Source organism: Alosa sapidissima, chromosome 23, assembly GCF_018492685.1.
Source record: "Alosa sapidissima isolate fAloSap1 chromosome 23, fAloSap1.pri, whole genome shotgun sequence".
NCBI lineage: Eukaryota > Metazoa > Chordata > Actinopteri > Clupeiformes > Clupeidae > Alosa > Alosa sapidissima.
Genome location: NC_055979.1, coordinates 20,473,961 through 20,500,348, shown reverse-complemented (window position 1 = coordinate 20,500,348; position 26,388 = coordinate 20,473,961). Strand labels below are relative to the sequence as shown.

At 41.7% G+C, this 26,388-nt stretch overlaps 1 protein-coding gene across 9 annotated transcripts; it reads left to right on the top strand.

Annotated features, from left to right (window-relative positions):
• sh3bp2 (SH3-domain binding protein 2) lies at positions 1-24,135 on the top strand. 9 transcript variants are annotated; one of them, XM_042081115.1, is made up of 13 exons: positions 1-80; positions 15,492-15,631; positions 15,905-16,007; positions 18,188-18,305; positions 18,443-18,510; positions 19,205-19,290; positions 19,733-19,801; positions 20,148-20,748; positions 21,162-21,282; positions 21,962-22,017; positions 22,639-22,717; positions 22,857-22,916; positions 23,119-24,135. In XM_042081115.1, exons 1-13 carry the CDS (start codon positions 16-18, stop codon positions 23,254-23,256), a joined length of 1,704 nt encoding a protein of 567 aa, XP_041937049.1. In that variant the 5' UTR covers positions 1-15; the 3' UTR covers positions 23,257-24,135. The 9 variants fall into 9 exon arrangements, with proteins under 9 accessions (XP_041937049.1, XP_041937055.1, XP_041937056.1 ...); XM_042081121.1 differs by lacking the exon at positions 1-80 and adding an exon at positions 1,477-1,677; XM_042081122.1 differs by lacking the exon at positions 1-80 and adding an exon at positions 6,281-6,388.
• The last annotated feature ends 2,253 nt before the right edge of the window (positions 24,136-26,388 follow it).

The following is a 26,388-nucleotide window of genomic DNA, read 5'->3' as shown; positions in this document are numbered from 1 at the left end:
GATGAGTCTGCAGAGATGAGGAGCATCAAGTGCATAAGGCCTGGACTGGGGGAAACGTCGCCATCTGCTGGTCAGAAGTTGTAAGTACTCTCATCTGACCTGTATAATAAATCATACCTGCCAACATTTAGCTTTTTGGGAGATTTGTGTTTTTTTCGGGGGGGTGCAGTGTTTGCACAGAATCAGTTTTTGCATATGTAATTCTGCATTTGCATCTGCATTTCGGTTATTGCTTTTACCTTACCGAAATTAGGCTACGCATGCCAGTTTGCTATCCGCCTGCTGCCTCCCTCCAAAACTCCTAAGCTGCTCCAAAGACTATGTTCCGAGGACAGAATTTGCCTATTGTGTATCAACAACACTCAATAACAGTTAACCACAACATTTCTTCTAACAATTTGACAAATCCGTGGTTCTCAAACTTTTCACAATGAGTAGGCAATTGGCTCTCCAAGTACCACCATTATCACTGGCATTAAAATACAATAGCCAATTTTACATATTGTATATTGTAGCCTAAATACTGTGTTGCGTCGTTTGTTGCTGGCAGGTGCCATGGAAGCTTCACTGGTCATATGTGCTGTGCTCATTGTCACTAACTTCAATTTCTGCTCGACATATCACCACACTTCTCTTTCTAATACTTCCCGTTTGGAGCCATATTGCATTAATGTTTTTAATCCATCATGTTTGCTTTATTTTCCTTAGCTTGCCATCACAGCTAGCTTGTCAACCATTTGCTAATGCTCCATACAGTTAAACTAGCCAAGTAGGCCTGTTGGCTCCTATTGGCTGATAGGCTATAGGCTAAAAACAAATATAGGCCTACTTTGTTCATAAAAGACAAAAAATAGTTTAACTTCAGTGACAGGTACATATAGATATAGATATAGATATATTTCAAAATCCTGTACCTGTCACTGAAGTTAAACTATTTTTTGTCTTTTATGAACAAAGTAGGCCTATATTTGTTTTTAGCCTATAGCCTATCAGGCTATATATATATATATATATATATATATATATATATATATATATATATATAAGATAGATTATTGATATAATTAGAAGTGATTGTCATCTTTATTTAACAAAAAATCTTGGAGACTCCTCCACTAGAAGGAGTCCGCGTAGGCTACCAGCAGTGGTACCCGTACCACAGTTTGAGAACTATTTTCTTTATGACAAAAGGGTTGAAATTGAAAGTAGCTCAAGTCATTGTGTGTAGGCTATGTGTAGGGCGTATCATACCCAATTTGGCAACCCGGAAAATTTCAGACTAACAGAAAAAATGAATGGATCCGTGGTTTAAAAAAAAATAAATTTAGGCTAATGATCATGCATGCAAATTCCGGGAGTTTCCCTAGAGGGCGCCGGGAGATGACCTTGAAATACGGGAGAAACCCGGTTGAAACGGGAGTGTTGGCAGGTATGAACTGTACTATGTGTGCACCACACCGGAATCTCAGGTCAGTCATAGGGCGATGGCGTGGTAACCTCACACATGATGGAAACAATGCAGTGTTCGTGCAGCAAAAACTCTCAGTGCTTTTGGTGGCGAGTCAGACTGCTTGTGGCAATGGGTTTATAATAGCAGTGATGGAACAAACACTGAGTTCTTAGCTTATAAGCAGGAAACCCATACTGCTAACTTCACCACAGGCCTGCAGGCGTTGTGTAAGTGTGAATTGTGTTTTCTTTTTATCTATGCGTCTTGTCGTCCAGCTTGAGAAGAAAATAGTTTGTTTCGTTATAATTGATTTCATGGACCCATGTAATGCTGGATGATTCAATATCTCTCTGTAATGGTAGATTACAGATGGCTACGCCTATCTCTCTTTGATGGTAGATTTCAGATGGCTAAGCAAGATATTAAAAACAGGTCAGTTTCCTCTCCAACTACGTGTATAACATTTGAATGGGTTGACAACGTCAACCCAATCATGTTGGGCAACATTTTTATTTGTTTGGTGTCCACATCTGTTTTTGACCGTGTATAACTGGCTAAATACAGTACTTATATGATACATCAGACAAATTAAGTCCTTACAACTGGATTTAACAGAACATATATTTTTTATAGGGTTCAACAGTTGTCTTATGTAGAACCTATTTTGAGTGGCAAACTAGTGGATGTAAATGCTCTCTATATCCAGGCTAAGTTGAGTCTCATAAACTACTTCAGAGAATTTACAAGAGTAAGCATGGGAGGACACAACAGAAAATACAATGCACAGCGCTGTGGCATCTCAGTTGGTTTACTTGTTTCATGTCATTTACGATCCTTTTTTCAATTACACTAAATACGTGAGACATTTGTTAGGACCTTCATAGCTAATTGACTTAATGGATATGTACTGAGTATGTGCCTTTTTAGTTCTGTGGTCCAATTAAACCACTGCTATTTTCCTGAGTCTCTGTTTGATCTGTTCTGATTAAACAACCCCCACACTCAAACAGAGGAAAATGGCTTCTGTCCAGAACGATTCAAAGTTAAATGAAATTCAGAGACTGGAAAGTGGTCTCCATATTCCTCTCCATACAAACTAACCCCAAAATGGGATCAAAGTATAATGGAATTGTCTGACTTCACAGTGTAATAAAATATCTCTTGATGTGATTTTATCTTTCTCCTCCTAGGAGACAGTCTCATTCTACAATTTTGGCCAACTGGCAAACCTTGTTTCTGAGAGATTCAGTCATTAACATAACCAAACATAAATGCCCACAAAACGGTGTCCTTGAAAAATAGATAGGGCTTCACTCACAAAAATGCTTCCATATCAATTCTTAAAGCGTGTGGCAAATTATGAAATGGTAATTGCTCTTTGTGTCTTTATATAGGCACATTGTAAATAAGCTAAACCAGTAGAGAGCAGTGTTTGCCAATTTGCCTACTCTCAGTCGTCTAGCAATACACATTTAGGATGTCCATTCTGCTGAGCTTTGCTTTAACCAAGACAGCAACGTGCTGAAATCTGCTGTCATGACAGTTGCCCGAGCACAATGGACTGTTCAATGATACTGTCATACTGTAGCCAACTTGAAAGAAGCTGAAAGTTGACAAAGACCATTTGGGTTTGTAGTCTCAAGGTCTGGCAGTTTTGTGACAAATTTACTATAATTTTGATTTGGCGCGTCTGTGGCTTAAACTAAGGCAACTGCACAACTTTATGTGTTGCACACCCTCTAATGCGGGAAAATGCTTACATGACAAACTGGTGAGAAGAGGGAAGTTGTACCACATTAATTAGGCTTCCCGTCTCCCCACTGCTGTAAGAGTTATGCTCCAGAAGTGAGAGAAGAGAAAATTTGTTTGTTTCCATGCGTACTCTGGTTATTTTATATCTTTGAGAAAGAAACTGGAAGTGGAGGTTACCCACAGAGTCAAACGTGGACTTAACAGTGAAAATGTAGTGGGATGTCGACTTGTGAGAGTCGTCAATATTTCCACTCGATACGTGTTTAATTATAGCCTCCTCTTCAGGATGAGTGGGAGGGGGCAAATGTTGTTTCTGGAGATCTGTAGCCTATTAAGTTTCCTTTTCTTCGAGAGGTTTAAGTTTATGCTTGTGTTTGTTTATGCTATTTAGCAGATGTTTTTTGTCCAAAGTGACTGCAATAAACATTACATTAGCATTAAAATTAACAGTATATTGTAAAACCAATTAGCCTAAAATTACCAATATTTTTAAGTAGGTCGGGAGGGGATTTCCCAGAGACCAATCAACCAAGCCTGTTTACCATCAAAGACAGAATCACCAACAAAGCAACCTTACCAACACAGAACAATGCCGTCAGAGCAGCCCTTTGAGAACATTTCACTGGTTATCAAGCAGGCACCTTTCTTCATCTGTGTTTCCTTAAGTTAAGCCCATGACACCTCTAAGGCTCAACAGTTTTGAAGACTCCCAGACCAGATCTACCACCCCCACACTCATGACGGGCTCTCTGCCAACAAATTCTTCGGTCATTCCTCTTCTTTGCTGTGACCGTTTATGATCCGATGAGCATATCCAAATTCTTCGGTCATTCCTCCTCTTTGCTGTGACCGTTTATGATCCGATGAGCATATCCAGACAAAACGCAAATCTTTTATGAGAGCACCAAGACCAACAAATACCAGCAAATTCTTCCATCACGCCTCTTCGTTGCTGTGGCTGTTTATGATCCGATCTGCAACATAACCGGATAAACCATAGTCAGAGTGACCATCGGTTTATTGGTCACCTCCTTAACTAAAGCCTTTCGCCCCTGATCATTCAGAGGGACGGCCAGCTCGAGGAAGTCTCCTGGTGGTTCCAAACTTTTTCCATTTATGGATGATGGAGGCCACTGTGCTCATTGGGACCTTTAAAGCAGCAGATTTTTTTCTGTACCCTTCCCTAGATCTGTGCCTCAAGACAGTCGTGTTGTTTCGGAGGTCTACAGACAATTCCTTCGACTTCATGCTTGTTTTGTGGTCTGACATGCACTGTTAACTGCGGGACCTTATATAGACAGATATGTGCCTTTACAAATCATGTTCAATGAACTGAATTTACCACAGGTGGACTCCAATTAAGCTGTAGAAACATCTCAAGGATGATCAGTGGAAACAAAATGCACCTGAGCTCAATTTTGTGCTTGTGCTTGAATACTTATGTACAAGTGATTTCTTCGTTTTTGTATTTTTTTTTTTTATAAATTTGCAAAAATCTCGAACAAACTTTTTTTAATAGCGGCCTTACATTCTACGATTTTGGTACAATGTTTTCACAGTCGGCGACTACATTTCCAAAGTGGCTCATGCAAATAGTGACGTGAACAATATGATAACCAATAGTGACCTCTCTCCAACACCAAACAGGAAGGGGCAAAGTAGGCGACAGCTGTAGCCTATATGATTATTTGTTATTCTTATAATATTTGTCATTTCTTATACATATTTAGTCAGCTCTTCCACGTGACAGAACAACTCTATATCGGTTAGGGATGTCACGCATGAAACAATGCTGCAGAAACACGAAAATATGACTTTGAGTTTAGTAGGCTATAATTTCAGTTCCTGTTTATCTATGCATGATGGGTAATAATTTAAAGGAATCTAGTTGCAGTCTTGTAAATAGTGACCCTGCAAGATCCTAGTCATTGCAAAATCATAGTCTGTGACTTAAAACTCTAATACTTGTCTTTAGATGTGAGATGGTCTGAGACTGTAGTCTTTCAAAAATCTTTTCCAAATCTTTCCAAAGTCTGTCAGTGTAATGAGGGCTTAAGTTGTTATTATGGGGTATTATGTGTAGAATTTTGAGGATTTTTTTTAATCAAAATGTGGAAAAAGTAAAGAGTACTTTCCGTATGCACTGTATATCCACTAGTCTTGTGTGTGCTTGCCTGCCACATTCCCTTTCTATACCAGTTCAGCATACTGTAACTTCTTCCTTCTTTGCTTGTTGGTTCTTGCTTGTTATATTTCGTTACATTTTAGTAACAAATAGGTTCCATTCTGTGCATTAGCCTGATGAGTGATGAAAGTTGCCTATGAAGATGAGAGGCATTTGAAATTGCCGTTCACAGGCATGATTAGAGAGACACTTGGAGTAACCAAGAATCCAAGAAAAAATGGAAATTGCTGATGACAAATTCAGTGATGCCATTCCTGGTTTCATGTCCAAGACCACAGGTGCCTGTGTCGGGAACGGTCCACTGTCAGTGGTCACTGTTCAATGTCGCTGTTATGATATTTGTTGGCTTTCCACTATGACGGGAAACAAATGTACTGTGACATCCACCCAGTACATCACCGTTCTGGCTATTTTAGTGAGTCAAATGTAAGACATGGGCTATCGCCTGAAAATGTTTGGGTTCTTTCTATTTTTTTTAGATATTAACCTACATAGCTTACTGTAATGTTTTGCTTTACCCATACCTTAGGCTACAATGACAGTCAGGCTACATGTTGGTCAATTGTTTGATGGGCAGGCCATTTAGCGGATAACAATTAGGCCTAATTGTGTATGCTGCCCATCACTGTTTTCACTTTCAATTGCTGAGGTTAACCAAAGCAGAGAGAAGCATACAAATAGTCTTAAAATGAATAGGCTAATCCAAATGTTGATGGACATCGTAAAGCTATAAGCAAAGAACCAAGTTAGGCTACTATAGCCCTGTGATTAAACTTTAGCTACCTGCCACATTAATCAACTGTCTTCTGTTTGAAGTGATGCATCTGATTGGCCAAAAGCTTTTATATCTCACTGAAGGAGCTGAAAGAGCTAACCATGAGACTGGTGGGTCTCTCACTCACTGTTGGTGAGGACAGCTAGCTGGTGGTGAACTAGAATGAGGAACTTAAGGAGTTAACATCTTTCACTGTGGCCGGTCTTGTTCTGGTCTCACAAAAGAGGTAGGCTAACAGGAAGGAACTGCAGAACCAATTGCCTTGAGTTAGGGTTTACATATATAATTTTTTGTTAGTAGAAGTAAAATTGTAGTTATCCTTTATAGAACACTTTTTAGCATACTTAAAAGTATGCTGGCTGGTGATTTGTATTTAGATCAGTTTCAAAATACCGTGAGATCCTTTCCATGTTTCATCTTGTGTCAGTGAGAATATATTCTGTGTAGCCTACTTGTTTTATGAATGTTCCTCCTACACAAGGTGCACCCAGTGCAGTGCAACACCATGCATGACAAATGCAGATGCTTGATAGCAAATGCAAATGCTTAATGGAGTTTTGGTATCACATGCTCTACTGCAGGGGCGTCAAAGGTGGCTACGGCCCGGGGGCTAGATCCGGCCCACCAACAGGTTTCAGTAAATAAGTATATCATCAAAAAAAATTGATACCCATGCAGTCATGGCAATTACTATGAATGAGATCTCATTCTAACAAATCCGGTCAACTGCCTAATATGAGTCTGACACCCCTGCCTAGGGTTTTGTCGATTTGTTGACGAAGATGGTTTCTTAATTTGTTTAGCGGTGTACTGTACCTTATAATATCACACCACAATATATTTCTTGAGTGTGCATCCAAATGTGTTGATCCTTAAGCAACAGTAAAAGTACTCTATGAATGTGAAACCATGAACTTCAGATGCGTATTGTAGGTCTGAGGCTTACTGTAAGTGCTGTGCGCTTTTAAAAGCATGCTTTCTGCAACCCGCTGTTTTTTTATGACGCGTGCACCTCAAAATTGCCACTAAGAATGCCACCGTGGAGCCCCTCCAAAGCACCGTCCTGACACAGAGACTGGTCAGCAGCCCATGTAAGTGTTTTAAATAGGCACCACATCTGGGCCCAGAGTGTCCCGGCGCTCAGTCCCAGCTGCAGGCTTGTAATTTGGGTCGCTGTTGCTGCGCGGAGAGGCTGTGGTCGGAGCACTTTCAGCCCTGGCTTTAGGCATCTAGATGGGAGGGTCTGAGCTCAAGCCCTAGACACATAGAGAGGAAACGGCCTTGCTCTCACGGCAAACCGCTGACATGAAGCAAGAGCACACACACTCAGAGATCCTCAATGGGTGAGTCTTTTGTTTTCAAATGGGACGGTTGTTGTCATTTGAAAATGGGTTGTGTGAATGACCAGGTAGGTGTCGTATGAATGCTGAGATATTAGTCTGGTTTTGGTGAGTGTGGTCTGAGTGAGATGTATCAGACCATAGCTAGTGGATCAGAGTGAGTCTTACAGGACAGGCTGTCAGGACTCTGGTGCATTTGTAGCTGGACAGGAAACAGAGATCAGAGTCCTAGGTTAAGTAAGAGCCAATTTTATCTAGTATGGCAGAATTGTAGGTTGTGTAAGTGCCACTTTTATCTAGTATGGCAGAATCCTAGGTTGTGTAAGTGCCACTTTTAACTAGGCTATGGCAAGGTGGATTAAAGACAGCATTTGGTGAATATCTGGAAATTTCATTTTTTGTTAAAAGATCATTTGGAAAATAAAATCTAAATCATTTGAGATTTGAGAGTTCTGATAGTTTTTTTTGTTTTGTTTTTTTGACGGTACAGACCATACCAGCAAGCATATGTATTGAATATAAATAAAACAGTTCAGTTCGACTTAAAATTGATATCATCGCTTTTTGATATTCAAGCTAAATAAATACTCAGAAATGTAATTATTGTAAGCAAAGCATCAGCCTCTGTTACAGCAATTCAACTTTACTATAAGAAAGACTATATTACATGCTGTAGAAATTGTAGTTTTCTTTTAATTGTACTAGTAATTTCATTATGATCCGTTCAGCCCTGACTAGTACAAGTTTTATAAGGCTATAGGAAAAATCCTTGAAATTGATCCTTACATTTAACCTATAAGTTACAATGTCTCTTTGTCTGATTATGTCTACAACTGGACAACGTTAAACTGAGTTCAGTGGTGGAAATCATAAACAATATCGTTCAGCATATACTAGCAATACAGAGTGTTTTGACCGTGAGAGTCAGGTCGTGCCATCAATCATTGATGATTCTGAGAGGATAACTGAGATGATCAGGTGTTCTCTGATTCAAAACCAGACCAATATCAACAGGTGAATTTTGGCAGTGGGTCTCAATCTATTCACAATAAATTCACCACCTGTATACAAGTGCAGTTTCTTTGCTCAACCCCATTTGTCTTTCAATTCAAATGACTCAGTGTGGACAGTGTGGCGTCTGTGGTGGAAAGTCCCATGCTCAGGACACTTAGCCCCCTTAAAGCCATGTTGTGAGGATTGTGAGTCTTCTGTGCTGGCCTAATAGGCAGAGAACAGGAAACAGCAACTGTGACATGACGGCTAAGTGCGGTTTGGGTTAGAGCGAGACAAGGGGCTGGCCGGATATGACAAGCCCTACAGGGCCCCTCACAGTGCATAATCTCCTTCAGACACTGAGACATTATCAATTAGCTCCCAGACTGTCACTAGCTTCCGTCAGTCTGTCCGTCCAGCGGCACCGTTTTGGCTGGACAGTAACATGGTTGAGTGGATGTGCGAGACCCTATGGCTCTGTCGGTGAAAAAGAAGAGATTCGTTGGCTCAAGTCACCCTAGTGTGAAAATGTGTCTTGATCGCTATAAGTAAGTAGATATTTAGCTGGCTTGTTTTTAATACCAATCTGCAGTTCAGTGTGTGGCCCTAGTTATTAATGACGGGATGTGCTGAAAGATATGATTTTTGTTCTACATGCAAAGTCTTTCTCTTCCAGTAAAATAACTTTGATTTTTAGGCGAAGGTAAAGAACATCCTATGCTGAGAATATTGGAGGTGAATGTATGCTTCTGGAAGTGGCTTGTTGTTGTTGGTCACAGCATTGTTGTGGTTTCCCTTAACACTACTGTCACTACTGTCACTACTGTGTTTGATAATCAGATAGAGTCAATGTGTGTGTGTGTGTGTGTGTGTGTGTGTGTGTGTGTGTGTTGCTTCTTGATTTAAAATGGCTTCTCATCCAATGCAGATGCAATGAAATCACACCTTTAAAAAATATGGTCTCAGTTTTTGTGGCTTGAACTTAGCACAAGGCTTTCGGTTTTCTATTCTCAGAAAGGCTATAATTATTGTTAAGAGCCAACTTCCTTTTTTAAAAGAGGAAAGCACATATTTGGAGGCAGTAGGAAGTGACGCAGGGGGGGGAAAGCCAAGTGTAGCAAATGGCAGAAAGACTACTCAAGAATCTGTTTCCGTGGTGCAAAGTCAGGCTTTCACAAAGAACAACCTGAAAATAATACACAAAGGAATAGAGAATGTTCCAACCAAAGCTTCCTCTTTGTGATGCGCTAGAATGAATGCCCTCAATAGACTGCTCATGTGTTTACATGCAACTCCAATTGTTCATCCAAACTCCTCCAAGTATCCACTCTGACCAGTAAACACGGAGCTGTTACACTGTGCAGAGGAGGATTCTGGCTTAGAAATGGTTAGAAATGGAAACGTACCCTCACTGCCTGTCAAAGAATGGGGTCCCTTATTTTGAAAGCCAGGATGACTTTTGCACAATGGTGTGGCGTTAGCTGACCTTTCCCACGTGGACAACTTAAAGACACTGCCGTCTTCATGGACTAAATAGAGTGACAATGCGGGGAGCAATGCTGTATATCCTAACCACCACTGTTTTTTGAAGTCATGCTGACACTCGTGTGGAACAAATGGCCTCAGTGTGAGTGCAGCGCAGGTTAGGGTCAAGCTGATTCAGCAAGGTCAGACACCCGTATCCCCTTCCTTTAGTCCAGCCAGGGAGTCGGCATTAGCTGATAATTTACATGTTTATGTTCCTGCTACAGGCTGTAGTTCACGGACACTGGATTAAGAGGCTACTTGACAGTGAATCAGTAGGCCCGGTCACAGTCACTGGATCAGTGGGATAGTGCACTATTGAATGAATGAATTTGTTTTGTAAAATGCAAGGAAGCCACTTCAGCACGTACACTGTTCAAATTGCTAATTGGTTTAGCCATGACCATGACTGCTTACTTTTGTTATTCTGTATTAGTAGGGCTAATACTTTTACAAGACATAGGCCTATTCAAACAATTTCATGTCATTACGCCATGAACCATATTATATAGATGTGTCCTCTGAAATAAGCTACATTCACTTAGGAAATGGTTTTAAATAGTGTGAATGACAAACACCACAACATTACAACTTCATGATTCAGAGCAGGTCCATACTATGTTATCCCTTATATGTGTGTCTATGAATCACTGCTATATTTGTTTGAACTGTTGTCATTGTCATTGTTATGATGGATCACAACTGCTTTTGGGGTCAACAATTTAGAGAGCTTTCACACACACACACACACACACACACACATGTGCGCGCAGCAGAGCATGAGGGTTGTGTATATTATGTCCACAGGGCTGCAACAATTAATCAATTCATCAATTAGTAGTCAACTATTGAATTAATCTCCAACTATTTTGTAAAACGGATAATTGGTTTGGGTCATTTTGAAGGAAAATACCTCAAAATTTGCTGATTGCCGCTTAGTCTTTTCTGGTTTTATTTGCTCCTTAATGGCAGTAAATATCTTTATATCAAATATCAGAACAAGGGATTTGAGGACAAAATGATGGGCTTTGGGAAACACCAATCGACAGTTTTCACCATTTGTTATTAATTTAATGTCAATGTCAATTTATTTATATAGCACATTTTAAAAACAACAAAGGTTGACCAAAGTGCTGTAAAAAATAAAATAAAATAAAACAATACAAATACTAGTAATTGAAGCAGCAATTTAACAACTAATTGATTAGTTGTCCACAAGAGAGCTGTTGTCATGGTGAGATATATGGAAATACAGGGTTGTTAAGAAAGTTCTGTATTACTCTTTCATTTCTATGGACCCTTTCAACAAGGTAAACACAAACAATGCTTGAACATTCTATTTGGGCCCCAATCTACTTCCTCTGCATTAAGATAACATATGGAATGTTAAAAAGGAAGTCTTGTGGGGCCAACTATGATGCTGATAATGGAACTCTCTTGAAAGGGTCCATACATACGCTGCATGTTACAAAGAAATAATGTTTTTGTTAACTAAGCAAATTCTGGCTGTATGTGGCTTGCCGATGACTGCCATGGAAATTCCTCGAGCTGTCCTTTTGGGTCTTTCAGTACCGCTACCTTCCTTTAGAGCAGGGGTTCCCAAACTTTTCCACGACAATGCCCCCCAAATACCACTAGGTTCTTGCCAAGGCCCCCCCCAAATACCACTAGGTTCTGGCCAAGGCCCCCCCAAATACCACTAGGTTCTGGCCAAGGCCCCCCCCAAATACCACTAGGTTCTTGCCAAGGACCCCTGTGATGTGTTATTAAACCCATCGAGAATACTACGGCAAATGTAAAAATACATTAAGCTAATCCTAATAATTATTTTAGCCACAAACACTTCGCGATGGAGCATACAGTGTGTAAAAATTGTATTTGGGGCTTTCTGCTATATGAGAGCTATCACTCTACTATTATTCCCAGTCATCAGGGAAATATAATAAGCCAGTTATCATGGAAAATATAATGTTCAGATATGCGACACATTATTGTAATGGCATTGTATAACAACCTAGTAATAAGTATATTTTAAAAATTTCAAATGTATTTATTTGTTGCTTTTATTTTTCCTTCCAACTTGCTGAGGCCCCCCTGGCCCCCCCTCGCGGCCCCCCAGGGGACGCCGGCCCCCACTTTGAAAACCACTGCTTTAGAGTTTTACCGATTCCACTGGCCTGCTTACCACTACACAGGCAGAGACCCAACCCCCAACTTATGGAAACTTATAGCATTGCCAGGAAATCAGAGTGGAATAAACCATTATAGTCATCATCTGACAGTATTTACTATGAGCATGACAGCATCTCAACTCACAGAATCAGGACAGGAAGGCTTTCTAATAAACAAAAGTCAGCTGGTCCTGGAGTCTGTGGAAATTAGAATGACACAGATAAACCCTAAACTGACCCTGCTATTGCACACATTCCAAAGAAATCTGACAGTGGTTGTGGTTGACTGACCAATTGTATAGTAGGACATCATTATTTGACTGGCTTTAAACCTTCTCGTTAGTTACTCTTGAAGTCACACTTGTTTCAAGTTTCAGCATCACATCCAGTAAGACAAAACATAAAGGATATACCCGTAACATAAAGGATATAAAAATAACATGTAATATATATCGCATGCAGTCTGCACCTCGAACTGCACACACAGAAGTTAAAGATAATGTTACATTTACTATTCTGTTTTTAATGTTTGTCTGCACATTTTCCTCACATTTATCTGTGAACAATGGAGAAAGATGCCAGGGTCTGAGAGGATCTAAGACAACCTTTCAAAGACAACACTTCTGGTCTTCACCCTTCTGTGGTAAACAGTTGTACAAAAAGCATGAATAGTCATCACTGCATCAAGTGTCATCTCAGATTGACCTATTGCTTATTAGATGACCTGAATGGACTCAAAATGGACACATGCATGGTCATCTTGTGTCATGGCTTTATGACTCATTGAAACCCTGGTCAAACTGGCAGAGTGGAATGGACTCACTGTAACATCATGAAATTGAAGTTTTTTACAATAAAAATTAAAATTTGAACTGAAAGCACTGAAAGCATTTTTCAGTCATGAAGCTTGTCAGAGATACAGGTACAACTACAGGTACAACTTGCAGATTTTAGAGCCTGTTTTAAAGCGTTTGTGTTGCATCATAACATTATACATTTCATGTTCATGTTATACTGGACACAGTGATCGTTGTTGTAGATACGTAAATGTGTATATATTAAATGATGTGTTGGGTCATTCTGAATATATTATATGAATATATCAACGCCGTGTTGGGTCATTCTGTGATACATCAGTCGTGGGTTGTTAGTTGGAGAATAGCTTGTTTTGTGTACAATAAATTTATACTTTTTGAAGTAACTTTGACCTTTAAGTGCACAAGTAGATGTTAAGAAATCATCTGAGCTCTAAATTAAACCTTACGGTCAGACATGCAGACCTCTTAAAGCCAACAAAGAAGTAGTGTGTGTGTGTGTGTGTGAGAGAGAGAGAGAGAGCGAGAGAGAGAGTGTGTGTGTGTGACTGTGTTGGTGTTCCTTCCCTTCATTAATCTACTCAGTGGACAACCCAGCGTTTCAAAAACTGTCACAGGAGTAGAAATGGATGTTGCTTTTGGCCCTGAAGTTCTGCTGGACAGCCCCAAGTGTTTAGCATAGACTAAACTCATCTTATTATTTTAGTCTCACAGTCCACTATAAGACATCCGTCGTTATCCCTTAAGTTCAGACTGATTTGGAGATAACAGAAAGCTTGAGGCCCTTAAATGTTTCCCGTTAGAGACTCAGCTACTCGGAGGAGTAGTCTACATTCCTGCATTCTTCTGAGAGGTTTAAGCCTTTGTTCTGCTTACTGGGTTAAATTACCCCTGCAATCTGGGCCCATGTTCAGTCAGAAAGCCTGACTGTGTTTGTCCCATAGCATTTAATCTTCCTTATCCACCCCACCCAGCATCTCCAGGCTCATGTCAAGGGGAAATCAGATACCTCTCGGGACAGTCTAGGGGATTTTTCGGGCCTCCGTCATCGGTTTGGTCTCAGGTCTTGCTTGGAGCTACCCAGCGCCGCCGCAAACTAAGTAGACCCACAGCCAGAGTCATCAGGGAGACAGGAAGTGGGAGACCTAGTGAAACAATCAGCAACTCCAAAGGGGCACGCGCATTCCAGGGGAAGCGTCCCAGCTTCCTGACTGAGCGCGCGCATCCGCTTTAGGCTCAGGTTGGTCGGCTTGAGGGGGCTCCGGCGCTAACAGCAGCTCGCGCTGGCTGGCTGGGTCCAGGCACTAGGCGCTCTGACTCACACCGGGCCCTTATTTTGTGGTGGAAAAAAACTCTCTCGCTCGTACACGCACGCAGTCCTCCGCCCTGCCTGAGGCGCAGAGGCGGCAGCAGCAGCAGCAGCAGCAGAGTGGAGAGGCAGGAGCAGAATGGGCGAGAATTCCCCAGTTCCGAGTGTGAGGAGACAGAGGAGCAGGAGGTAAGAACCTCAGTGGGATGGAGAGAGGGGAGGAAAAGGGAACAGACGGGAGTGTTATTCTTAACCCCTGGCACTGGTGAGTCAGCGTTCTGACGTGTCTGAGCGACTGAGACAGGCCCAGTGGCCCAGAGAAAGCGAGAGCGATGCTGTGTGGTCGCCCGATGGACAAGACTGAAAGTAACGTGGTTGAACGGCGGCTATCTTCTTAATCTAATTTGCTGTAAATAACTAGTCGCCTGAGACTCTGTGTGGTCATGTATCCTGAGAGAGAGAGAGAGTTGAGGAATGGCTATAAATGGCGGTTCAGACACAAATGAATGCAGTTTCAAATGAAAGGCTGTCTTCTTTCCTTTCTCTTACACTTCATTCAAATCTACAATGCCTTTGTTTACTTTGTATATTTAACGGGAGTATGAGAAATGCTTACAGCATAATGACACGCATTTCTATTTTCAGTCAAATGACTAAGTGTAAATTTCCTCTTCATGCTTGGAGCTGAAATGGTGGTGAGTTGGTCTGGGAGGTGCCCTTGGTGAGCTTCTCTCTTCTGATAAACAAATGATGGGCTTGGGATGAACTCACTGACCACAAGTGTCTTCTGAAGCTCTGAGGACAAAGACAGGGCTTGATCTTCCACACAGAGTTAGTCCTGTTACAACGACATCTTGTCTCTTTTGTCGCCTTTTTTAGTCATTGTTGTTGCTAAGATAAGAGATGCTAAGAGATAAAGCGTTTGCATTCCAGTAAGTTATTTCACTGGGCCTATAAAGTTGCGTTTGTGAACTTGAGAGAGAGAGAGACTGTTTTCTCGAGCTCTCTGTCAATGGTCAATATTATATAATATATATAATTTTGACCATGATGTTACGTTTGTTTTGTGAATCACCATACGGGTATCATATCATGTGTCAATAGAATCTTAGCAATTAAATCTCGTCAATAGAATCTGAGCACATTCTAACCAAGCGTTTGTCCACCTTTTCCGCAGGAACATGTCAGCACCTCAGCTTTCCTGGCCCGTTCCCATGAGGGCCATCGGGGCCCAGAACCTTCTGACAATGCCCGGGGGCGTCACCACATCCGGATACCTCCACAAGAAAGGCGGGAGCCAGTTTAGTCTCATGAAATGTGAGTCTTTTGGTCAAGTTTGGTCACTCTCTCTCTCAAGTTTGTAACTTTAGGATTCATTAATGTCTCTCATATTTGTAACAATTATAGTCTTCCAGTACTCTAAATTAATACATTTTAAGATTCCTGATGTCTGTCTGTTATTATATCGCTCATTCAGTTCCTTCCATTTTATCCTGTTTGAGTATTGTCAGTCTGTAATAGAAAAAGTGTTACGGTAATACAACATTTGTATCTGATGCAGCATCTTTCTTCTCTTGCTCCTGTTCTCAGGGCCCTTACGCTACATAATAATTCACAAAGGATGTGTGTACTACTTTAAAACCAGCACCTCTGCCACACCACAAGGGGCTTTCTCTCTCAGTGGTTACAACAGGTCAGTATGCGACTGAAGCAGAACGTTTCTGAACTCTGTCAAACTGAGGGTCCTGTTCAGCAGTTTGTTAGTGGGCTGTATTGCAGCCGCACACACAAACACACACACACACACGCACACGCCATACATATGCAACACACACACACACACACACGCCATACACATGCCACACACGCCAAACACACACGACACACACACCACACACACACAGACACACACACACACACACACACACAGACACACACGCACAGAGACACACACACACACACACACACACACACACACACACACACACACACACATATTGGGCTGTACAAGCTGTACTACAGTAAGTCTGGTTTGTACTAATGCCTCATTCCACTGTTGGCATGACTGTGTGTGATAAGTGGATCAATTTGTTGCAATACCTCTGTTTTGAGAAATACCTACAGTTTGCTATAGGCAGAGTGTTATAGTGAGCCAGGGTTTCCTCGTGGACATGTGATGTATGTATGATGCAAGGTGTATGTGTGTTTCAGTTAGCCTATTATCTGGTTTGATTTGCATTGAGCTCAATGAGCATCAAACCAGCTAATAGGCTAACTGAAATACACACCATGCCAATCTCTAGGTATGGTGAAGGGTATGTGATGATGTGGGGTTATTTTAATTCCAAAGGCCAAGGGAACTTTATCAGGAAGCATAGTATCCTGGATCCATTAAATAACTGGCCTTTAAAAATAAAAATCTGCCTGTCTCTATGGGAATTCAACATAGGTTTAACATAGGGGTGTGAATACTTATGCACCATGTATTTTAATGAAGAACATATATTTATTTACGATACATTAAGACACAAAGAAAATTGGTGTCCTTAAAGGTTGGATGTTTCCTCATTTTTTTAATTAAGGCATTAAGATCCATGTGCAAAAGATGATTTTTTTTATTCCTCTTTTTAGTCAACTTTAGCATGGGGCTGAATACTTTTTATAGGCACTGTACCTCCTAGACAAATAACGTTTCAGAATGTGGTCTCAAATATGCATTTTAGCATTACATCCGTGACATTAAATTTACGTCTATACTCCACAAGCGTAGGCTATCTCTGGTTCTTTGACAGGATGCTGTTTTGAATAACCGCATTACTGTTACTTTTTTTATATAGATGGAACTTCCTCTTGCGACATAGGTTATAGTGCCAACCAGTTTCATTTCAATGCATTTGGTGGAGCTACATTATGAGTCCTTTTGGCATCGTGACTTGATGGAATGTGTCCTGTGTTAGTCATCTGAACATGTTCTGCTCCTCTGCAGTGCAGAGAACAATGTACATTAGACCCACTGTAAGTGCAGTGCATATATGAGCACATATGTGCACTGCCACTCAAAAAAGTAGGGGCATTTTGATTAGATCTTTATGTTTGTGGGAGAGACATTAGTGTCTTATTACTGACTAAATGGGCAGATGGGCATGATCATGATGAAACTTCTGAGGTGATGCAGACATCTTGTTATGCATCTTGCAACGAACACCAAAACATATTCACTGACGATGTTAATTTGCATTTAACTTAAGCCACGCAACGCTTTGCTCAAAAGGAGTGTGTGTTATTTCAACACCTACATGCGTATGGTTTTATGTTTCGATGTTTCAAAAGTACTGAGCCAACAAAGGGTGCTGTTTGAGACCACTGGCAACATTTCCCCTGAATTAAACAAGAAATATCCCCGTCAAGCAGGGTACTTTCTGAAGAAAAGTTTCTGTCCCTGTCCATAGTTCACTCCATTTTGTCTGTTTCTTCCTCCCTGTTGTGAGCACGGGGGTCAAAGGCAGCGTGGCTAATTATTGACCACAACTACTCCTACGCGGCAGCAGCGGTGTATAAATAGCCGTTTCACATGGTTGCATCATGACATGCTGGGCTTTGCCTGCGTAGCCTGTTTCCATAGCTAGGCTGTGTAGGCCTAAAGCAAGACATATCACAGCAAAGAACAACCAAATAATTGAAGACAGTGAAGGATTGTATCTGACAGTATGCCCTCACATGTTGTTTTGAGTCTTAAGGCGAACATGTGTTTTAGCATGAAATCGTGAGCATAAATCAAGTTACAAAGTAATACCTTAACCGGTTGAGGAGTGAATTATTTTCGTTGTTCCTTCTAGAATTCTCATTTTTCATGTACTGTGATTGGATTTGCAGGGTTATGAGAGCAGCGGAAGAGACAACATCCAGTAACGTGTTCCCCTTCAAGGTTGTGCACTTCAGTAAGAGACACAGAACCTGGTACTTCTCTGCAGCCAGCGAGGATGAGAGAAGGGTAAGGGGCGCATCTGTGTTCACTAAAGAGGGTACATATGTTGAGGGCATAGAATAGTCATTCTCAAGGCATGATTGACAAATTAGTCATTTGTTACATATTAGTCATATGTTTCAATTTATTTGATTTGTTGACAGAAATGGATGTGTCATTTGAGGAGAGAAATCGACCACTATAATGACCGCAGAGACACCTGTGTTCCGAGGTGAAAAACACAACCCCTCGCCCCTCCTCACTCACACACACACACACACACACACACACACACACATGCATACTGAGATCTGACATAGTTCAACTAATGAGCTAGTCCTCGGCTGAAGTCGTCACACACACCCTCTGCTTTGCATTGCCTTTGCCTACCTGAGAGAATGTATTTAGCAGTTTGCTTTTGCATCTGGACTTCTGAACTGGACAAATAAGTTGTTTAATTTCATAGTGCATTTGTACTCCAGAATATGTTTTTCACCCCCATAATGCAGTTCCAGAAGCTACTACCTTCTTACAAATGGGAAATGGGGAAAAAGAGACCCCTGGGGGCAGCTTGAGATGTTGCACATAAATGACACATGCTGTGGTGACCGTTTCTGTTCCGAGCAGCTTTCTTTAGGGAGTGAGGTTTTGGTCATGGAAACTATGCACACACAGTTTCCGATCACTGAATCTTTGCTTAATGTGCTGGATAAAGGTTTTAGATCTCTTGAGCTTTCACTTCCCTCTACGCCTATGCACACAATCAACACTTTTGTTTTAGAAATGGATGGATGGATAGGTGGATGGATGGATGGATGGATGGATGGATGGTTTGAAGGATGGATGGATGGATGGATGCACGGTTTGATGGATGGATGGATGGATGGATGGTTTAATGTTACTGACTGTTACTGTTCCCTGGACAGTGACTCAGACTCTGATGCGGAGAGTTTCTATGGGCCAATTGAGTGTCCACTGGACATCACCCACACTGCTGAGAATCCTGAAGGTGGTAAGTTCTCTAAAGTTCACCATGATGTCATAATAGAATTTAATGGGCTCCTGAGCTGAGGAAACCCAAGCCAGACTTTTGAGCAATGTTGCTGGGCAAACGTTGTACTGGCATTGATATTGGGAAGCAAATGTTTCTCTGGAGAGCATTAATCATCAGAAGGCAAGTTGTTGTGATCATCCAGTGACATATGGACATATGGAAACATTTATGTGGTTGCTCAGCAAGATTGCTCAAAAAGTTGCTCCATGTATCAGCACTTGTAGTCTTCTCATTTTGATACTGGAATGCTGTATTCAAGTGCATAATCAGAGATCATTACGCAATTGTGCAATGCATTTCTCTCTGAGATGTGCAATTACTTTAAAGAAAGTACTTTCATTAGTACTTTAATTGGGTTGTTCAGGTGTCGAATCTTCATTAGTTAATGTTTTTCATTTAGATTACCTCCTGGAAGAGGACTCCGATGAAGAGGATTACCTGAAGCCTGATGGACCATCTCCAACTTCAGGTACAATCAACCGAACTGGGAAAACATTTATGGTGCATATATGAAAATGGGTCTTTCAAGAGGGGTCTAGCATACACTTAATTAATTAAGTGGTTCTTAGTTATGGTCTGTATATTATGATGTTTATTTCTATTAGGCTATTGATCATTGATATTGCGTTGACATTATTGTTAATTATTGCTATTTTCCTTAATGTAGTTTTCAAGCATCTGCTAAATCATATAACCATAACCATGAAAATAAATACTGTATTGTGCATTGCAGTCTGTTTTTTCATGAGTAAATGCCTACATTACTTGAGTACTGATTCAGAGGTTAACTTTGGTTGTTTTTATTTGTTGTTTAGGTCGACCCATTGCGCCCCCTCCCTCGTACCCCCCTCCTCCCGTGCCCTACCATCCTCACCCAAACTCACTGTCCGCTTTCTCTAAGGGGCCTCCACCCACACCTCCACCCATCCCGAAGAAGCCGCCCCCATCCTACCCTGTGCCCACCCCATGTAGCCTACCCCCGAGCTTTCCCCCGCCAATGCCCCACGCGCCAACGCCCCCCGTGCCCAAACCCGCGGCCTTGCGGGGCCCTCCACTTCCATCCCTGGACAGCCTGAAGAAGCAGATCAGCACACGGACGGCCTCCACTATGCCCCTCGTGGAGAGCCGGGACCGGAAGCCCAGTCCCTCCGAGTTTGCTCCAGCCCCGGCCACACTTCCTTTCGTCAAGAAGCCGCCCCCCTTCGCTCCACCCAACAGACCCCCTCCTCCTTCCGTATCCAACCACGCCCTCCTCCACAAGCCCCCACCTCCCATGCCTCCAAACCTAGGTGCGAAGCCCCCGAGCCAGCCGCCCACCACCTCGCCCAACTTCTCTCTGGTCAAACCCAAGCTAACTCCTCCTAAACCTCCTCTTCCGGGCCAAGCCATGCTCACTCCAAGAGGACCTTCACTGCAGTAGGCACCTTTTTTTAATGTCTGTAGAACAAACACTGCTAAAGACCACCCATAGGCCATGTTAAAATATATTTAATGAATGGTAAACAGCAATAATGAAATAAAATATAGAGGAGTTATTTTCACAAGGTCAGTTTTACAGTATGTCTGAGGTATTTATATTAGATGGTAAAGATACAAAAATAAATAAGCTTTAAATGTAGAGTACTTGCATATAAAATCTACATAAACATCTAAAGGAACCAGAGGTTTATTCTTCAGCTGAACTTTTGATGGCCCTCAATGAGGGAAATCTTTGTCATAACATGACTGAAATAGTCGTATTATTTCTACGAGGCTGTAAATGTTTAAAAATACGTTGGTCCACCAGAAATGGGACTGAGGTCATGGTCAACACTTGCCTTTCTCTCCAGAAGATCGTCTCCAGATGGGCAGAGCTTTCGCTCCTTGGGGGACGAGATGCCCAGCGTGGTGAAGAAGCTAGCGAAGCTGAAGAGGGGAGCGGAGGACGACTCTGACGACGACTATGAGAACGTAAGTGAAGCTCACACACACACACACTTACATATACCCACACACACTCACGCACATACGTACACACACACACACACACAAACTCACACACACACACGCACACACTTACATATACCTACACACACTCACCCACACCCACATACACACGCACGCACGCACGCACGCACGCACACACACACACACACACACACACACACACACAGAGGGGCTTCCTGTCCACACTGCAGCTCAGCTGCACACTCACACATTTTTATTGATGTGTGTCAGCCATAAAGACGCTACAGAGAAACCATGGCCTAATCTTACTCTGGAGGAAACCAATATATGTCAAAGCTGCATATGCCAAGACTATATCAAAATAAGACCTAAGCTCTCATATGTGGTTTACATGCACATTTGAGTCTGAGAGCACATCAAGTGGAACATTTAGCAAGGCGTGTTGAGCAAGACTAGAACTGTTCAGGTTAGAAGCATTGTTGGAGTTGATTTGGCACTGAACACTGAACCATAGGGGTGCACTACAGTATCACTGAATGTATACACGGAGTTAGGAATGTGAAGGGACGTCTGTAGTTCTTTGGACATTAATATAGGGTGTTTGCAGATCTTTTGCATGTTTACTTTATACTGTACATCATGTATATCTGTTTTCATTTTTACTTTACATATATCTATTTAGGTGCAACTGCCAGATTCAGTGTTTGTGGAGACAACCGAAACCAGCATTGTTGAAAGGTAAGGCCTTCCACTGTACTCCACACCATAAGGTTATACCATAGTTTGGGGAAGTTTTTTTTTCTAGAGCCAGTATTAACACAGGATGTCATGACTTACAATTTATGTCAAAATACACCCAAATGAACAGTTAATTAATTTCCATTACAAGCCTGGACTGTTGACCTTTGACTGTGGTGTATGGACTATTGCCCTGCAAAACTGTTTTTGCAAAGATTGTGTGCACGGATGTTAGTATATGTTAAATGACAGTGCCATTTACGTCAGTGAGTATATTTAAAAATGAATGGAAATTCCACTGTTATTTCAATGCACAAACATCCTGATGTAGGCAGATTCGAAACCTTGTTTCCACTCTGCCACTATACTGCCACCTACTGGTGCAGGAGAGGAGTTACATAAACAAGCCCTTAGGGGGAGTTTTAGCTTGCACCATTCACAAATTTTAGTGAGGACTATGCTTGCCTAGCAGTTTGTTTGGAAAAGTACATAGATCATGAATAATTCTAACCCTAAATGGACTCTCTAATAGGACTCTTTGTGTGTGTGTATGTACACAAACAAAGGTTCTCATAGTGCCCTCTGGTGCTTAAATTAACCTTCATTTGTTGTCTCCTACAGAATGTTTAAAGATTGGTGTGGTAGCTGTCCGCAAGATGGACTTTACTGCTTCCGCAAGTCAGGAACTAAAACATCCAAGGTTCATTTCTCTCAATACTATTATATGTACTGTTTGTGCAAGGTTGAGTGTGTGTGTGTGTGTGTGTGTGTGTGTGTGTGTGTGTGGTGTATGTGAGAGAAAATTTGCATCTATTCACCACTTTTGTTTCTATACATAGGTGCTTGTTGTGTGGGATGTGAGCTTAATAAAAGCAAGGAACTACAGACTCTTTGAAGAGGTGAGTTGTTGTGGGAATAACATCCATCATCATTCTAAACCCAGACAAGGTGACGTGTCAAAACAACCATAATGTATGTGTCATGTAGTGATGATATTTAACAGTGCAATACCATGACATCCTAATACAGCTCAGTAATCATACATGTGTAGCCTGCATGTCACTCTGAGCTCACACCTGACTGTTGTTCCTTCCCTCCCAGGACTCAAAGTTCTTCCTGGAGACGGACTGCACCTTTACCTCGCTGGCCGAACTGGTAGAGTACTACCACGGCCATCCGCTTCCCAACCACGGTTCGCTCTGTTTGCAGAAGCCATACGGCTACACTCCACCCAGGTGACCTCACCTATCTGCCTGCAAGGGACTCACGTCACCCACCAGTGATTAACTGGCTGCCTGCCTGTGCACAGCGGCTCCAGACTCCCATGCCTGGAGTCAAGCACCCCCTGCAGGATGAGACTTGTCACTACAGATGGCCCCCCCCCCACCATCACCCCGTCATGTGGGAGGACACATATAATGTCTGTGTGTGTGTGTGTGTGTGTGTGGACGCTGCAGGGACAGAGGAAAAGGATATACTGTTATGTTCGTTCCCTCTGAATACCCACATTCTCCGCAGTGGACTGAAGAAGGGTCTGGAAACTGCAAGTGGCGATGAATCATGTCAGATTTGTCGTGGGGTTGAAAAGGCCAAGGGCTCAAATGCCAAGGCAATACAAACTGCGGTTGACTGCCTTGACTGGACCCCGTTAAAAAGGTTGAGCTGGAACAGATGTTCAAGAAAGACAAAGGAAGGAGCATTACGAGGACATCACAGTGTCATGTTGTTTGAAAATGTGTGTGTTCTTTGCGTATTTGAAACGCCACACACAAGATAACAGATCTGCTGAGGGGTAACGCCTGTAGCTCATTGAGAAAGGACTTTTGAATAGAGGGGACATTTAAGGTGTCCTATATATTCATATCAGAAGGACGCTATCTATTCTGGGTTACAGGTTCATGTACTGACACACACTCTCCTGTAGCTCTGCTAGTGGAGCAACTTGCAAGTAATGCCAAGGTCATAGAGTTCAGACACACAGACACTGGTAAAATGTAAACATACTTTGTACTGTTATGTAAATACATGCATTTGTAAGTGTGCTAGCAAAACAGTATGTACATTATTACAGTATATTTTAATAATAATATTTGTAAATTAAAGGATTTGTATAGTAAATCTGAGCAAAAATGTGTTATCACACTAACATCATCAGAGTGGCTTCTCTTGAAAAGCCTCAGTATAATATTTTCTATTTCTTATTATCATAAATCAAATATGCAAAGAAGCAGCTTCTATGTCAATGAATAGATGAAGCTGAATAGATAAATAGATAGCTGAAGTGCCCTTGAGCAAGGCACCTAACCCCTCACTGCTCCCCGAGCGCCGCCATTGTAGCAGGCAGCTCACTGCGCCGGGATTAGTGTGTGCTTCACTTCACTGTGTGTTCACTGTGTGCTGTTTGTGTTTCACTAATTCACTGATTGGGTTAAATGCAGAAACCAAATTTCCCTCACGGGATCAAAAAAGTATATATACTTACTTATACTTAGATGAACAGGCTGTCTATATTGCCTCCAATCCCTTATCCTTTTCTACTCAAACACAGAAATGTTACACATTGCATTTGCAATTTAGCAATACTAGGTCATTGTACATTTCTGCTAAATATATATAATAATGCAATTTAGTATGTATATGTATAATGTATAGGTTCAGAATGAAGAAAACATATATTGTTTTGTATTATGCATTACGATGCTACATCATAAAGAAAAGTGTTCATGTTTATTTAGATTAACTGAAACCGTAGATACTGTATGTCCACTCTAACAATGAACAAAGAAACCTATTGCAAATTGCAGTGAGATGAGCACAAGACAGCAAGGTGACTGGCAGGCAGGCAGGCAGAGGAGAGGCTGGAGTGCAGCACAGTACAGGATGGAGGCAGACTGAGGTGCAGTCTTTCCTGGGGGAACCAAACCCACACAGAGGCATACATACCAACATACTGGTTAACCTGTACATTTACTCATTTAGCAGACACTGTTGTCCAAAGTGACTGACATATGTCAACTATATTACAAGGGATTACAGAGCAACTTGAGGTTAAGTACCTTGCTCAAGGGCACAACGGTGGAAGCCGGGAATTGAACCCACAACGTTCAGGCTACTGCATGCTAGCCCAGCTCCTTAAACACTACACTACCACCGCTAACTATGTTCATACTATAGGTGTGATAGTTGACCAGTCTTATGCATAATTCTCTCTATCAGATCCATTACAAAATACAGGCTCACAACAGATATTGTGTTCATGGAGACGCTGTGGTGCAACTGGCTACAGCGACCACGCCACATTTGGGCCCAAGTGCCCACGGGAACAAGGGTTTGAGTCAGACCCAGTCATTTCCGGAACCCGTCCCATGTCTCTCTCCCACTCACTTCCTGTCACTCTGTTCACTGTTCTATCTCAATAAAGGCAAAAAAAAAAACCCCATAAAATATAATTAAAACTAATCCTGTGTTCATTTTTATAGATGGTAGGCCTGGCCCAGGAGTATAAGACTTCAGTAGACCTGTGCCAGATGAGAGCTGGAACTGTTCACGAGATGATATTCCCATATCAAAAGAACATTTTAAAGGAGATCCCTTTATCATCTCTTCAGTTTCCCTCAAACAACATGAGATTTAGGCTTAAGTTTTCAGATTTCTGTATGAACCAAATATTTTTGACTTTGTTTGTGGATTTAGCCCTTTGCCCGCCTTTTAAAGGAGAATTCCGGTGTGATATTGACCTAAAGTGTATTGAAACATGATACCGAGTGTGAACGTATGTCTCATAGCCCATCTCGGCTTGTCCCCTGCACTCCAAAATCTGGCGCTAGTTAGCCGATGCTACCAACAGCTTTTTCAATAGTGGTGCTTCGGCATCGGGCTAATATTCCAAAAATAATTCAGTAGAAATGCATGGATTCCAGTTGCTGCTACTGGAGGAAACTGGAATCCATGCATTTCCACTGAATTATTTTTGGAATCTGATCCCTTATCATACCTGTTCATTCTTACTCGTTGCTCGACTTATCGTGACTAAATTCAAGATGGCTGCAAACGCTAAACTTCGTGAAGATACTGTCTGTATAAATCGTCTTGTAAGTAAACTACCAGTGCTTTTTCAAAGTTCTCAATGTCTCGTTTTAAATGTCAGGGCCCTCGGAAGTCTACCAATGAAGTGTGGAGATACATTGAGCCTCGTAAATGGGTGTAAAACAGTGATTTATTTGCATGGCTAGCCCGATGCCGAAGCACCACTATTGAAAAAGCTGTTGGTAGCATCGGCTAACTAGCGCCAGATTTTGGAGTGCAGGGGACAAGCCGAGATGGGCTATGAGACATACGTTCACACTTGGTATCATGTTTCAATACACTTTA